The sequence below is a fragment of the Aulostomus chinensis genome, chromosome 4, assembly GCF_037954235.1.
Source record: "Aulostomus chinensis isolate RoL2024-O1b breed Wild chromosome 4, RoL_Achi_v1.0, whole genome shotgun sequence".
Classification (NCBI taxonomy): domain Eukaryota; kingdom Metazoa; phylum Chordata; class Actinopteri; order Syngnathiformes; family Aulostomidae; genus Aulostomus; species Aulostomus chinensis.
This window is the reverse complement of record NC_141323.1, coordinates 7,272,293-7,285,690: the sequence shown is the minus strand read 5'-3', so window position 1 is coordinate 7,285,690 and position 13,398 is coordinate 7,272,293. Positions and strand designations below refer to the sequence as shown.

The 13,398-nt window shown below is 51.1% G+C and overlaps 2 protein-coding genes across 7 annotated transcripts in view; one reads left to right on the top strand and one right to left on the bottom strand.

Annotated features, from left to right (window-relative positions):
- Nucleotides 1-860: 860 nt before the first annotated feature.
- Nucleotides 861-12,829, top strand: aldh1l2 (aldehyde dehydrogenase 1 family, member L2). Its single transcript, XM_086201370.1, has 23 exons — nt 861-1,070; nt 2,157-2,301; nt 3,034-3,268; nt 4,075-4,240; nt 4,934-5,035; nt 5,284-5,373; nt 5,473-5,607; nt 5,777-5,902; nt 6,012-6,103; nt 6,381-6,528; nt 6,613-6,732; nt 6,816-6,943; nt 8,039-8,189; nt 8,273-8,343; nt 8,426-8,531; nt 8,712-8,799; nt 8,870-8,963; nt 9,035-9,134; nt 9,309-9,407; nt 9,653-9,818; nt 10,346-10,451; nt 10,532-10,731; nt 11,293-12,829. The coding sequence occupies exons 1-23, from the start codon at nt 1,023-1,025 to the stop codon at nt 11,346-11,348; spliced, it is 2,772 nt and encodes a 923-aa protein (XP_086057496.1). The 5' UTR covers nt 861-1,022; the 3' UTR covers nt 11,349-12,829.
- Nucleotides 12,830-13,038: 209 nt separating this feature from the next.
- Nucleotides 13,039-13,398, bottom strand: part of dnah6 (dynein, axonemal, heavy chain 6) — a 69,755-nt gene continuing 69,395 nt past the window's right edge. For 3 of the 6 annotated variants that reach the window (XM_086201363.1, XM_086201365.1, XM_086201364.1), the window contains one exon: nt 13,039-13,337. In XM_086201363.1, the coding sequence (XP_086057489.1) occupies nt 13,234-13,337 (104 nt within the window). In that variant the 3' untranslated portion in view covers nt 13,039-13,233. The remainder of the gene's footprint in view (nt 13,338-13,398) is intronic. The other 3 variants (XM_086201366.1, XM_086201367.1, XM_086201369.1) reach the window with 1 other exon arrangement.

The window sequence follows — 13,398 nt, the reverse complement described above, 5'->3', positions numbered from 1 at the left end:
AATCAGTACTTCCCTTCCTCCTATGCGAGTCATGAATGTGTTTCACAGAAGGCTGCTGGTCACAGACGTGGACGTGTGATCCTGTCAGAGACTGAACCAGGACAGAGACGTCCTCACGCAGGACAAACGCACTCCTCGGACAAGAAAGTCCCCGTTTGTATTTAAACATGAAACCCAATTCAAGGTCTCCAGGCGTCGGCCCTCTTGGGTTCAGCCGTGTTTGCATCCACACGCAGATTCGTAATGATTGTGAACATGAGAATGAACAAATATCCTGCAGTATTTTCAGGAGTAATTCTCTGACTTTGAACAGGCTGAGTTTCCTTTTACTCAGTTAACCCTAACTAAAGGTCAACAATACTTTTACATATCTAGAAGTATACCTACAAGTACGTGCACTTAATACATCTAAAAAAGAAGTAAAGCAAACCTGCAGCTCGTCTGGTTGACTCCAGTATAGTTTAGTACTGACTGAACCAGAGACAGACAAAGTACTGCACTTAAGGAAGACTTTGAAGTCTAAGTACTTCATGTTTTAGGGGACTTAGTACTTTTACTCAACTACATACCAAGGGAGTTGTTGGGAATGTTATTATGGTACTGGACTTCAAGGCGACCAAACGCTGGAATACACAGACGCAGAATGAGTACTTGTACTTTAGTACTTAAGTTGATCAAATACTAACCTACTGGTACTTCGTGGAGGCTTTCACTTTCAGCAGAATACTATTTTATCTGTGTATCTCTACCGTTACTTCACTCACTCCAGTAAATATGTAGTTTTGCCACCCAGTTACGTGACCGCGCGTCCACGCAGAAGGAAAGCAGCTCGGGGGCGCGCACGCAGAGCTGACGTGAGGCTAGCTGCCACAGTGACACACGCAGAGACAGGTGTGTGTGAGGGGGAGAGAGAGTGTGTGCAGCCACCAGCACACATACAGAGCAGCCACTCGGTCGGATCCTGCATCCTCCAGGTGTTGTAGTACTTTCTGCAGTACTCGTACGCGGCAGCGAGCGGCGGGATGTTGTGGACTGCGGGGACGGTGTGGAGGAGCTTCTCCAGCTCGTCAGTGAGTAACGACGCTTCTGCTGCACCGCGGTGCTGAGGTGTAGCAAGTGTTCGGAGGCGTACTGCTACTACAGTCTGCAGTACTGCTGCTAGTACTACTGCTGGTAGTACTGCCGTTAGTACTGCATGTGTGGACGCTGCCGGTGGTCCGCCGCTGCCACGTTCCTCTCCTGAGTTGCATCAGCTAGCAGCTCCTCACCGGCACCGTCAGCGGTTCATTCCGGTACAGACGGGCTGCGGGGCGATTCCCCGCAACCCCCGTGTCGTGCGGGGGGCACGCCCGTGTCCTGACTCGCGCAATGTGCAGTGTGAGCCCCGCGGAAACACGAGGCTCGCGCCGCGGGGACCGGCGGAGCCTCGTGTTTCTGACAGGACCGTCATTACCGCAGGGAAACCCGAGACTGGGGGGGGGGGGGGGGGGGGGGGAGGCGCTGCTGAGCTCCCCGCGACCAATGGCTGGCCGGGATTCACCTCCCGCCAGTGACGGAGGTGCAGCCGGACGGGGGCCCCGGGCAGGAGGCCCCGGGCTGGAGGCCCCGAACCCCGGGCAGCTTTTAATACCTGCGATCTCGGAGCCGGAATGCGAGGACAGGAATAGAGCGACTCTGACGTCACACTGGTCAGAGTCTTTCTTCACTGCCGTAAACGTGACACTAGGGCTGTCCACACTGGGGCCCGCGGACTAAAACTGGCCTACGTGATGGTCCCCCAGATGCAATACTAATAACAGGCGTAGTACTGATAACTGCAACCAAGTACTGTTGCAGACTGTTGTCTTGCCGTAGAACTGCAACAATACTAGTACTGCTTATGTGTCACTCGGGACACCCAGAACTTTGTATTTCACCTGTTTTTACCATTCAGCGTAGTAAATGTACTTTTTGCTAATACCACCATCACTGGCAGTAGATAAACTCTTGATGACGTCATCACACATTAATGTGTAGAAAGTTTACAACATGACATGATATCGTTAGTACTAATACTGTTATTGTAGTACTGCAGTAGGCGGTATGATGTCCAGTGTGCTTGTGAAGGAGCTTGGCTTTGTCCACTTCTCGGTGACCCGCTGCACTTCCTTTTTCAGCATAATTACCAGAACAAGCTGAAACTGGCCATCATTGGCCAGAGTCTGTTCGGCCAGGAAGTCTACGCCAACTTGAGGAGGCGGGGCCACAGGGTGGTGGGCGTGTTCACAGTTCCCGACAAGGATGGCAAGGCCGACCCTCTTGGTGAGTTCCCTCGATGACCCACTTCATCATCCTCGTCCTCTCAGGTAGACAGGTGCCCCCCCCCCACACACACGTATACACACAGACACACAAGTACACACACGTATACACACAGACACACAAGTACACACACGTATACACACACGTCAGATGAGGCCAGTTGTCTCAGTGAAACCCAGACTCAGACGTCCCTCCTGCTCTCCTGGCTCCATGCCACCATCACGCTGCAGGCCCCTCTCATGTGGTTGTGACGTGTTCGCTCACGTCGTCCTGCTGAGTCACGCCAAGCCACTTACAAATAGCACATGCTGGTTTTCCTTTGTGGCCTGAGGGTTGGATCACATGATCGGTCCAGAACCATCAGCAGGCAACAGTCTGAGGTCTTGGACGGCCTGGTCCTACGCATGATGGCGTCTCTCTCAAAAAGAGCGAAGGTTAGGTCAGGCGCCCCCGTCAGGTCTCCCCCTCTCGGTGGGACACAAGCAGAACCTGTGTGTGTGTGCAGTTTCCCTCTGAGCTCTGCCTGGTCTCCTCCATGTTGGGCCTGGCTGGCGTTGTGGTCCATGGTTGGTACCCAGACTGGGAGGGGGGGCCACCCACCCCCTCCCTCCGCTGCAGTGATCAAATGTATTTTTGCTGGGATTTCTGCTGACAACCCTTGCAAAGGCATATTACATTTTTCTGATGACATGGAAGGTCAAAGGTCAGCTCCTAAAATTGACTCTTCTTCAGCGGTGGCAGCAGAGAAAGACGGGACGCCAGTCTTCAAGTTCCCGCGGTGGCGAGTGAAAGGGAAGCCCATTCCAGAGGTGGTGGAGGCGTACCAGGCGGTGGGCGCCGAGCTCAACGTCATGCCCTTCTGCTCCCAGTTCATCCCCATGAATGTCATCGACCACCCCAAACATGGATCCATCATCTACCACCCGTCCATCCTGCCCCTGCACAGAGGAGCCTCGGCCATCAACTGGTGAGGGGGGGGCGGCTAGTGGGTGCTAACTGGGAGCAGAGAGGAAGCTCCGCCTCCTCATCAGGGGGGTCCTCACATCCCCTGAATGAGATCCAGAGATTAAGTTAGGATATGATCACGTCCAAGACTGGCGCCGCCCGCTGGTGGACTGGTGTAACTGACACCACCAGCGCCCCCCACAGTCCACTTTGAAGCTTTAATTTATTGTTTCAACCTGTTGCCATCTTGGATAAGGCACGCCAGAGGGCCCCCGAGACCTGGTAGATCAGGTGTTGGGACTGGCGCAGCAGGGATTCCATCCTGTTTTTAGGAATTCACCATAAATTCTTGACTGTCTTTTATCGCTTAAGATTGTGTGTAACTCTTGCAGTAAGAAGCAGCCGCGCCTCACTGCTTGTGTCAGAAACCTTCTGACTCCTCAGGTTGAGCCTCCCTCCTGGATGGTCACATGATGTCACCTTCATCTGAATAATCAAGTAGCACCAATTTGAAAAACAGACTCAAAATAAGTGAATGACACCCGGCAGGAGGGATGTGTAACACATCTGTAAAGTACCACTGCAGTATTTATGTCTGCGAAATAGCTGAGGTCCAGGACCTGGACCTGGACCTGACTCAAGCCGACTGGTGAGGAGTGTGTCTGTGCAGAGGGTGAGGACCCAGTCATGGACCTGTAACTGTCGCTTCATGTCCTCACTGGTGCTTCTGTGACGACTTGTGTTCATGTGTGATGATGGAAGAAACCACAACGCTGCACCTCCACTGAAGGTTACCTTGAGGTCACCTTCTCCTCTGACTGTCACCAGGACCCTGATCCATGGGGACAAGAAAGCCGGCTTCACAGTGTTCTGGGCTGACGACGGTCTGGACACCGGGCCCATCCTGCTGCAGAGGGACTGTGCTGTGGAGCCCACCGACACCGTCGACACGCTCTACAACCGCTTCCTCTTCCCAGAGGGCATCAAGGCCATGGTAACCAGCAGGTGTAGCGCCCACAGCCTCGATTACATGTGAAGAAGTGATATTTTTACTGCAAACAAGGTGAACAAGTATTTATACTGCTGTCATCACTCATCAGAAGTTAGTAGTTTCATCAGCTGCATGTCAGTGACATCTGAGGGAGGTGAGGTGACGTTCACCTGGGAAATCTGATGTTGATGTTTTCCCTCGGGGTCAAAGAACAGTGGGAAGGAGTGAATGACAGGAGGGGCCGCACACAGTCCTCCTTGTACTTATATCTTTGTGAGGACTTCCATTGATGTAATACATTCCCTAGCCCCTCCCCCTAACCCTAACCTTGACCCTAAACCTAACCAGACCCTGATTCTAACCTTGACCCTAAAACCAAGTCTTGACCCTCAAGCGGCCCTTTGAAGATGTGAGGACCGGCTAAAATGTCCTCACTCTGTTGGTTAGATATGTATTCTAGTCCTCACTATGTAGCAAGTACAAGAACACACACACACACACATATGTATATACAGTATATATATATACTGTATATACAGTGTATATATATATATATATATATATATATTATATAAAAATAAATACATGTACCAGCTGATCTGCAGGTGGGAGGTTGTGGACGCACCACCAGACCTTCTGCTCATCTTCCCTCCTCAGCTCGTAGCAGCAGCTCTCACTCTGACTGTTCTGGTGCAGGTGGAGTCGGTGCAGCTCATCGCTGATGGGACGGCGCCTCGGATCCCCCAACCTGAAGAGGGCGCCAGCTACGAAGGCATTCAGAAGAAGTCCAACGCCCAGGTGAGGTGTCTCCCAGCTGCTTTCTAACAATCACATGCTTCCAACATGGAGACACAGTCCTTCAAACCTCAACTTAAACGCAAAGTTAGTCTTCGTCAGCAGCTTGGAAGGTCATGTATGGTGAAGTATGCGGTGGTTGTTTGTCTGAGGAGGAGGAGGGGAGTCGCTGTCACCACCGTGTCATCGTGTCACACAGAACGTCGATGTGACAAACTTTAGCCTGACTTCAGCGTCCGTGTGTCCCTCAGGTCAACCTGGCCCAGCCGGCTGAGGCCATCCACAACTGGATCCGTGGTCATGACAAAGTCCCTGGAGCCTGGGCGGTCATCGATGGTCAGGTGTTTCCTAGCACACGCACATGCACGCACTCAAGGTCAGAATGATATTCTCGGTTTGCAGCTTTGATGGAGGCGGACTAACTATCTGTTTGCTGTCAGCCAGTGACCTTGTACGGCTCCTCTACGTTCGGGGGGGCAGCACCAGCCGGTCAGCCCCTGGAGATTGAGGGGGCGTGTCAGCCGGGCCTGGTCACCAAGAATGGACTCCTGCTCTATGGAACCGATGGGAATGCAGTGAGTGTGTCATAGTTTGCTGCTCTCCGCAATAAATCTCTAAAACAAAGAGAAGCCGGCTGGACCAGTGTGGCCACACCTCCCCTGGCTCTACAAATACGACTGCACACAAGTACAACCCGTGCTGGCACGACTCCTCTGGTGTTCTTACTTTATCTCATTCTTTCAGCTGCTGGTGAAAAATCTGCAGTTTGAAGATGGGAAGATGATCCCTGCGTCCAAGTACTTCTCCTCTGGGGACAGCGCCAGCGTGGAGCTGACGGAGAGCGAGAGCAAGATGGCCGAAGAGATCAGGGCAAGTGCAGCCACGCGGGAGCTGGCCTCTCTCCTCCTCAGCCTGAGAGTGATCAGGAATGTGTTGGTCTCCATGTCAGTCACGTGTTTTTTGTTGTAATTGACCACAGAGCATCTGGAAGGGCATCCTCAGCAACGTCCCAGCTGTGGAGGATGCCACTGACTTCTTCAAGAGCGGAGCTGCATCCATGGACGTGGTCAGGTGAGGAAGGACGCCACGATCAGATGGACATCACGAGCTCTGCTCTGCTGCGAGTACAGAGTGAGAGTCCGATCTGTTGAACAGGAGAGGGAGGCTGGTTGATGTAGGACGAGCCCAGGAACAGCCAGATAAGCTTCCCTGCAATGAACAATTATCATCCACATCCACATCCAACATGAATCACCAAGACCTCCTGGAGTTCAGGATCCTGAAGCTCAGGGGGACAGTCCCACAGGAACCAGAACTGCAGGTGAAGTGTGGGTCCGTCTGTGTGCAGGTTGGTGGAGGAGGTCAAGCAGACGTGTCCCGCGGTTGTGCTGCAAAACGAGGACGTGTACATGGCCGCCACCTTCCAGGACTTCATCCAGATGTTCGTCCGCAAGCTGCGAGGCGAAGACCAGGAGGACGAGCTGGTTGTCGACTATGTGAGTCCCCGCAGTGGTGTGTGCGTCAGGTTCTACGTGACATCAGATAGATTTGCTCTAATGAGACGTTTGACTGTTACCCAGGCAACCAAAGAAGTAAACAACATGACAGTGAAAATGCCACATCAGTGTTTCATCAACGGCAAGTTTGAGGATGCCGAAGACGGTAAAACCTACAACACCATCAACCCCACCGATGGATCTGTGAGTCTGCCGGTCCGCTGAGGTCCCAGATCCTGGAGCGTAACTCTTGAGTGGAAGTTTATTGACCCTGCCTCTCTGAGCAGGTCATCTGTAGAGTCTCCTACGCATCAGTGGGCGACGTGGACCGAGCAGTGGCCGCTGCTAAGGAGGCGTACGATCACGGGGCGTGGGGCCGGATGAACCCCCGGGACAGAGGAAGCCTGCTGTACAGGTGAGCGGCGGCTCTACAGGTGAGCGGCTGCACCTGCTGACGTGCCTCGAGGCCTCCAGGGTGTAACTGTTGTTTTTCTATTTGTCCGTTTCAGAATGATTTTCAGCTGCTTTGACAGAGAAACACTGGAAGTATCAAGTTATTCATTTTTAGGGGAAGAAAAAAAAATACATTTACTATACACATAAATACTACATACAAAGCTTTACTGTATATTTGATGTGTCAATCATTTTCTGCCTGCCTGAAGGCTGCAGGTAATTATTCTCATCAATGATGTCAGACTCAGATTCTATTTGTCACAATGCAATGAAATGTTCGTCGGCTCCATGCGAAGTAAAAACACAGACAAGACAACAGGACAGCCAGGAGGTCAGGAGGTCAGGAGGTCATTGCAGACGGGGGACAGTGGTGCACCCAAATATGAGAAACACAGTGGGGGGCAAAGAAGTAGGAGGCAGCCACCGATTCTGCAAAAGATGGTCTGTTCGTCGTTGGTCCACTTGGACTGTGAGACAGAATGTAACAAAACAAAATCCAGGAAATCACATTGTAGGCTTTTCAAAGAGTTTATTTGTACGATGGTGCAGAAACAAAGTATTTGATGGATAAAGGTTCCCCTCCGTCCTTGGTCATGTGATCCAGGTTGGCAGTGACAGTGGACGTGTCCTGTAGGTCCCCACCAGCTCTGCTCACTGTAGCTGCTAGTCTGGCCGTTCCTCCACGCAGATCCTCTCAGGATCTGTCGCTGGGCAACCCGGCCCAAGTCCCCCCAGAGTCTCTATTGGACTGAGGTCCTGAGACTGGCCGGGCCCCTCCAGAACCTTGAAATGCTTCTTACGTAGCCACTCCTTGGTTGCCGGGCGGTGTGTTAGGGATCATTGTCATGCTGGAAGATCCAGCCACGTTTCATCCTCAGTGCTCTCACTGGTGGAAGGAGGGGTTTGCCTACAGTCTCAGGATCCATGGCTCCATCCATCCGATCCTCAACACGGATCAGGTGATCACGGTTGCGTGCGTCGAGGTTCAGGGTGGTCTTGTAGTGAAGGTCCCAGCAGTTGACTCCAGCTGACGCTGCCCCTCTGTGCCGCTCCAGGCTGGCTGACCTGATGGAGGAGCATCAGGAGGAGCTGGCCACCATCGAGGCCATCGACTCCGGAGCTGTGTACACGCTGGCCCTCAAGACTCACGTGGGGATGTCCATCCAGACCTTCCGCTACTTTGCTGGCTGGTGTGACAAGATCCAGGTGGGTCCAGGTTCAGCAGGTTTTTCTTCTGGTGGGAGCATAAGCAGGAGCTGCAGACTCAAACTTGCTGCTGTTGTTTGTAGGGTAAGACAATTCCTATCAACCAGGCCCGACCAAACCGCAATCTGACCTTCACCAAGAAAGAACCGCTTGGGTACGATCAGACCCATCTGTTCCTCTAGAACTCAGTAAACATCAACGGAGAGGTCTTGTTCAGTAAACGTGTTTCTTTGTAGTGTGTGTGCCATCGTCATCCCGTGGAACTATCCTCTGATGATGCTGGCATGGAAGAGCGCCGCCTGCCTGGCCGCTGGAAACACCCTGGTTCTCAAACCAGCACAGGTGACACACACACCCTCTCGACTGGCACCACGCTGTTTGTGAGGCTGCAAACATGGCTTCTCATCCTGATCATGACACATCTAAATATCTGTCAGTCAATCCATCTCCGTCATTGTTATCAAGAACTACTTTCTGTGATTGATCAGCCGTACACGCTGACTAGTAGAACTCTGTTTTCAGGTCACTCCGCTGACGGCGTTGAAGTTTGCTGAGTTGTCAGTCAAAGCTGGGATTCCTAAAGGAGTCATCAACATCCTGCCAGGCTCAGGTAACAAACACATGAACGTCACCCCGTCGCTGTTGGAGCTGCTGTGCCTGAGTCCCTCTGTGACCTGCAGGTGGGATGGTGGGCCAGCGCCTGTCTGACCACCCGGACATCCGGAAACTGGGTTTCACCGGATCAACACCGATTGGTAAACAGATCATGAAAAGGTAAAACCTGATCCAGTTGAAGCTGAGAGGTCACGTGACTGCCATGTGACAGGTGACTGTTTCCTCTGCAGCTGTGCTCTCAGTAACCTGAAGAAAGTGTCTCTGGAGCTGGGGGGGAAGTCGCCCCTCATCATCTTCAGTGACTGTGACATGGAGAAGGCTGTTCGTATGGTGAGGGGGGGTGCTCTGGTTTCTATTTCTTCTCTGTTGGATTCCAAATGAAGATTTAGAGGTTTGAGGGTCTATGTGATCAGTTTCCACGGTAACGTCTCAGAGGGTCAACAGCTTTGGATCAGAGCCTCAATGATGGAAAGATGGTCGCTCAGATATTGTGTCTGTTGACAGGGCATGAGTTCTGTCTACTTCAACAAAGGAGAGAACTGCATTGCTGCTGGCCGTCTGTTTGTGGAGGAGTCGATTCACGACGAGTTCATCAGTCGAGTGGTGAGCCAGCAAGTGCTGGGGGTGTTGTCGTCATGGGGGTCAAGGGTCATGCTCTGGCCCCACATGCCTCAATTAGTTTCAAACTTCTTGAATGTGCACCAACATTGAACTGCATCAATTCAGACTTAACTTTTGTTTGGGAAGTGTAATCAATATTTTGGACCGTGTGACACCAGCATATGAAGATGTTTTTACACTTCAATAAATCAGCACGATGGGTGAGTGTCCTGTTTCTGTCTGTGAAGGTGGAGGAGATCAAGAGGATGAAGATCGGAGACCCGCTGGACCGATCCACCGACCACGGTCCACAAAATCACAAAGCTCACCTAGACAAGCTGCTGGAGTACTGTGAGGTCGGAGTGAAGGAAGGAGCCACACTGGTGCACGGAGGCAAACAGGTGGACCGGCCAGGTAGACCACCAGCAAGCCCCCCTGAGCCAAACCAGCATAGGCTCATGTTTTTCTGGTACTCTGGTGGAGGAGAATGAAGGGAAGAGTTCTGCCCTTGTTGTATTCATGTGCCAGGGTTAGTCTTTGGTGGAGGGAGGAGCTGAAGGACTCCTCTCTGGAATGTGAGGCAGGACAGCTCGAGGTGTACTGGACTGAGACAAGTCTGAATCCCAACACCAGGACTGGGACGATGTGGGCTCAGCTAGTGAGCAAGCATCTGAGTGTTCTGAAAAGGAGCCTTCATCAGAGACAGAAATAGGTTTTACTGCTTTCCAGAGTTTTCTTGGATTTAAATGTTCTGAAATAGCTGCCAGATAAAACTCTGATCTGGCTCCTCTGATCAGGTTCTGGTCTGAGACCAGACTGGTTCTTTCACTGGTACTCAGTCAGTGAGTCTTTGCTCCATTGTGTCATTGATTTAAGCTCATTCATGTCACATGATCTGATGAACAAGGCCACAGTTAACATTTACGCTGATGGTCCTCCAGGTTTCTTCATGGAACCCACCGTGTTCACAGGCGTCGAGGACCACATGTTCATCGCCAAAGAGGAGTCATTCGGCCCCGTCATGGTGGTGTCCAAATTCAAGGATGGGTAAATCATCAGAAGAACATTCAGCTGCAGGACTGTGGTGTGTTCAGTGTCTCACTGCTGTCCTCTCATCTTTGGTGTAGCGATGTGGACGGCGTGCTGCAGAGAGCTAATGATACTGAGTACGGCCTGGCCTCCGGTGTCTTCACCCGCGACATCAACAAGGCCATGTATGTTAGCGAGAGGCTGGAGGCCGGGACGGTCTTCGTCAACACCTACAACAAGACAGATGTAGCTTCGCCCTTCGGAGGCTTTAAGCAGTCTGGCTTTGGCAAAGACCTTGGTGAGTAGCAGTATGCTAATGCTAGCCAGTGAACCGGCATCCTAGTATGGAGCTGTTCTGTTGTGTCTTGTGGCTCCATAGGAAAACAACCCTCATGTCTGTTTGCTTCATGGGAAATGTTGGATCAGAACTCAGGATCCCTGGACCACATGATGGGGGGGGGGGGGGGGGGCGGCGTGTCCAATCTACTCCAGTTAGTTTATCAATGAAGAATGTAGCAGCAAAGTTGAGGGTAGGACACCCAGAGCTGTCGCACACGCCGACACTCATCCTCTGCAGCTGAAACCATTGTTCTCCCAGTGGCCCCACCACTGCCCAGGTGAGACTGCTGAAGGTGCAGGTCAGGTGACCTAGGTCAGTCATGAGCTGTTATATCAGGAGAGCTGGTCTAAAATCCCTGTAGCCGGGTGAGTTGGCCTGGTCCTGGAACCCAAACTGCGGTTCAGGCTGACGGCACAAACAACTGTTGATGCGCTGAAGTCGCCACCGTCGTCCTCTGGCCCCCTCCGACATGCCCTCATTGTTAATTATGTTAAAGAGTGTCTTGTGTGTGATTGACAGGAGAGGACGCGCTCATGGAGTACCTCAAGACCAAAGCGGTGACTGTGGAGTACTGAAGCAGGAATTAGTGAACTTTGACCCCATTAGACAAGAGGACTCGAGATCCAGCTTCATCCAACTTTGCTTCTGGACTGTGTGTGTGTGAGTGTATGTGTGCGCGTGTGTGAGTGAGTGTACACGTGTGTGTGTGTGTGTGTTTATGTGTGTGTGTGTGCAGGCTTTACAGCACGAGGGGTTCTTTGATGTTAATCTTGGTCACTGTTGGATCTGCATGTGTGTTCACATGGACACGTCTCCACCTGAAAGAGCTGAGCTTTATAAAGTGTCAGCGGTCCCACTAGAGCCCGCGTGAGGATCCATCAGCTGATCCCGACTGGATGTCTGATGAAGCATCAACAGTCATCGTGCTCTGGCACATCGGAAGCAGAGTCAAGAGCCATTTACCTGACTTCAGCATGGTCTTCTTAAGTGCAGATGTGTCTGAAAGAACTTTGACACGCCGCATCACAGGAGGCTGGTTGGTTGCTGGGGCGACAGCATGAACACCAGTATGATGAATCTTCCTCCTCCCATCACAACAGACATGAAACTCCTTAAACAACACATTCAACTTCAACAAATTAGGATTGGTTTTCCTCCTCAAACTGGATCGTAACCTCCCGAGGTCTTTCGAAACCAAACTTTACTGACAGCTGTGCTCAGCCTCAAGGGTCCGAAGGTGCCGCCAGCTCTCCCCGAGCACCTGAGTCGTGAGCTTTGACTTCACATCTAAAAGCAATCCACTTGTACAGTTTCAGTGAAACATCCTCTCCAGAATGGTGCAGTGTGTTGGAAGGTCCCTCTTCTTCCATAATCAGGGCCAAAGAAACCTGAAAGTGGGAGATACACACCGACACTGAATCCTGTTTTCCTGTCAGTAACAGTCAGTTCATGACAGTGAATGGTTTTTAAGAAAAAACAAGTATACAAGCGTGTGTATTTGTAGCTGGCACATGTTGCTTTCTTTGTGACAAAGCAGGAGAGAAACAAGAACAGGAGAGAACCCAGATGGATCAGAACTTATTGTACAAGTGAGGGAAAACAGGGTTCAGTTCAATGCTTTATAAGCAGGACATTTCATCATCGTCATCATCTCACCTCAACATCCACTTGGTAGCTTTCTCAGAACTCACATTCATGGTCAGCAGATCAGTGGGAGTCGCTTCATTTAGAACCTCCATCCACCCTGAGAACCGTGGGTTCCTCCCTGGAGAACACCTCAGCATCACTGAAAAACTGGCAGGCAAAAACAAGATTTTCAGAAGATGTCTGCAATTGCCAAACTATAATTTAACAGCCTGTGAGAGATTTTCAGATGTTTGTTCACCTGAAAACCAACTGAAGCTGTCAGGGATCGTTAACATTGAGTTACTTAATTAACCCATTAAAGTTACAAATTAGTCTTCATAATTCATACAAGAATTGTAGATTTCCTTCCTCAAAGGAAGCCAGTGATTGAATAAAAAAAAGCCTTTATAATTTCTGTGGTTGTCTCTAATTAAATATTAACATGCAGTCGGCAGATGTTAGTGAATGATGGATTCCCTCACCTGTCGCTCCACCAGCCCACCCAACAAACTTTTGCAGCTCAGGTAATGGTGTGCATGAACACCTGAAAGTACTTGTGGTGGGTGTTGTCATGAGAGTTTAAACAGCTGCTGCAGCACCACCATCAGGAAGTTGGCCAGCAAACCCAGTTGGACAAAACTTAACCTACGACTGGACCAATGAGCAAAATCAGGTTTATTTTAAGAAGAATTTCAATAAAAGAAGAGGAACAGCAGCAGCAGCTGGGCACTAAACATGAGCTCTTCCCCACAGTGGAAGGCCGTATGGAACAACACAGATCAGTGTCTGTAGCAACTATGAATTCTTGAATCCCCAGATGAAAGGTCAATAATGTCAGTCGTCCAGCTGGCACAGCAGAGCCGAGCCTCTGGCGATCCAGTAGTCGCTGGGTCGGCTAGATGGAAGCGTCACTGTCACCACAAAATTAGTTGAGTGACCTGCAGGGAGACAGAGAACATGCTAAATATTCTCATTCATAAATGAAACTCCCCAGACACT

Excerpts from the sequence above, each read along its gene's own strand:
- aldh1l2 (XM_086201370.1), top strand. The coding sequence starts at position 1,023 with ATGTTGTGGACTGCGGGGACGGTGTGGAGGAGCTTCTCCAGCTCGTCA. Across the intron at positions 5,374-5,472 it reads GGGCGGTCATCGATGGTCAG|CCAGTGACCTTGTACGGCTC; the intron begins GTGTTTCCTAGC and ends GTTTGCTGTCAG. Across the intron at positions 8,800-8,869 it reads CAACATCCTGCCAGGCTCAG|GTGGGATGGTGGGCCAGCGC; the intron begins GTAACAAACACA and ends TGTGACCTGCAG.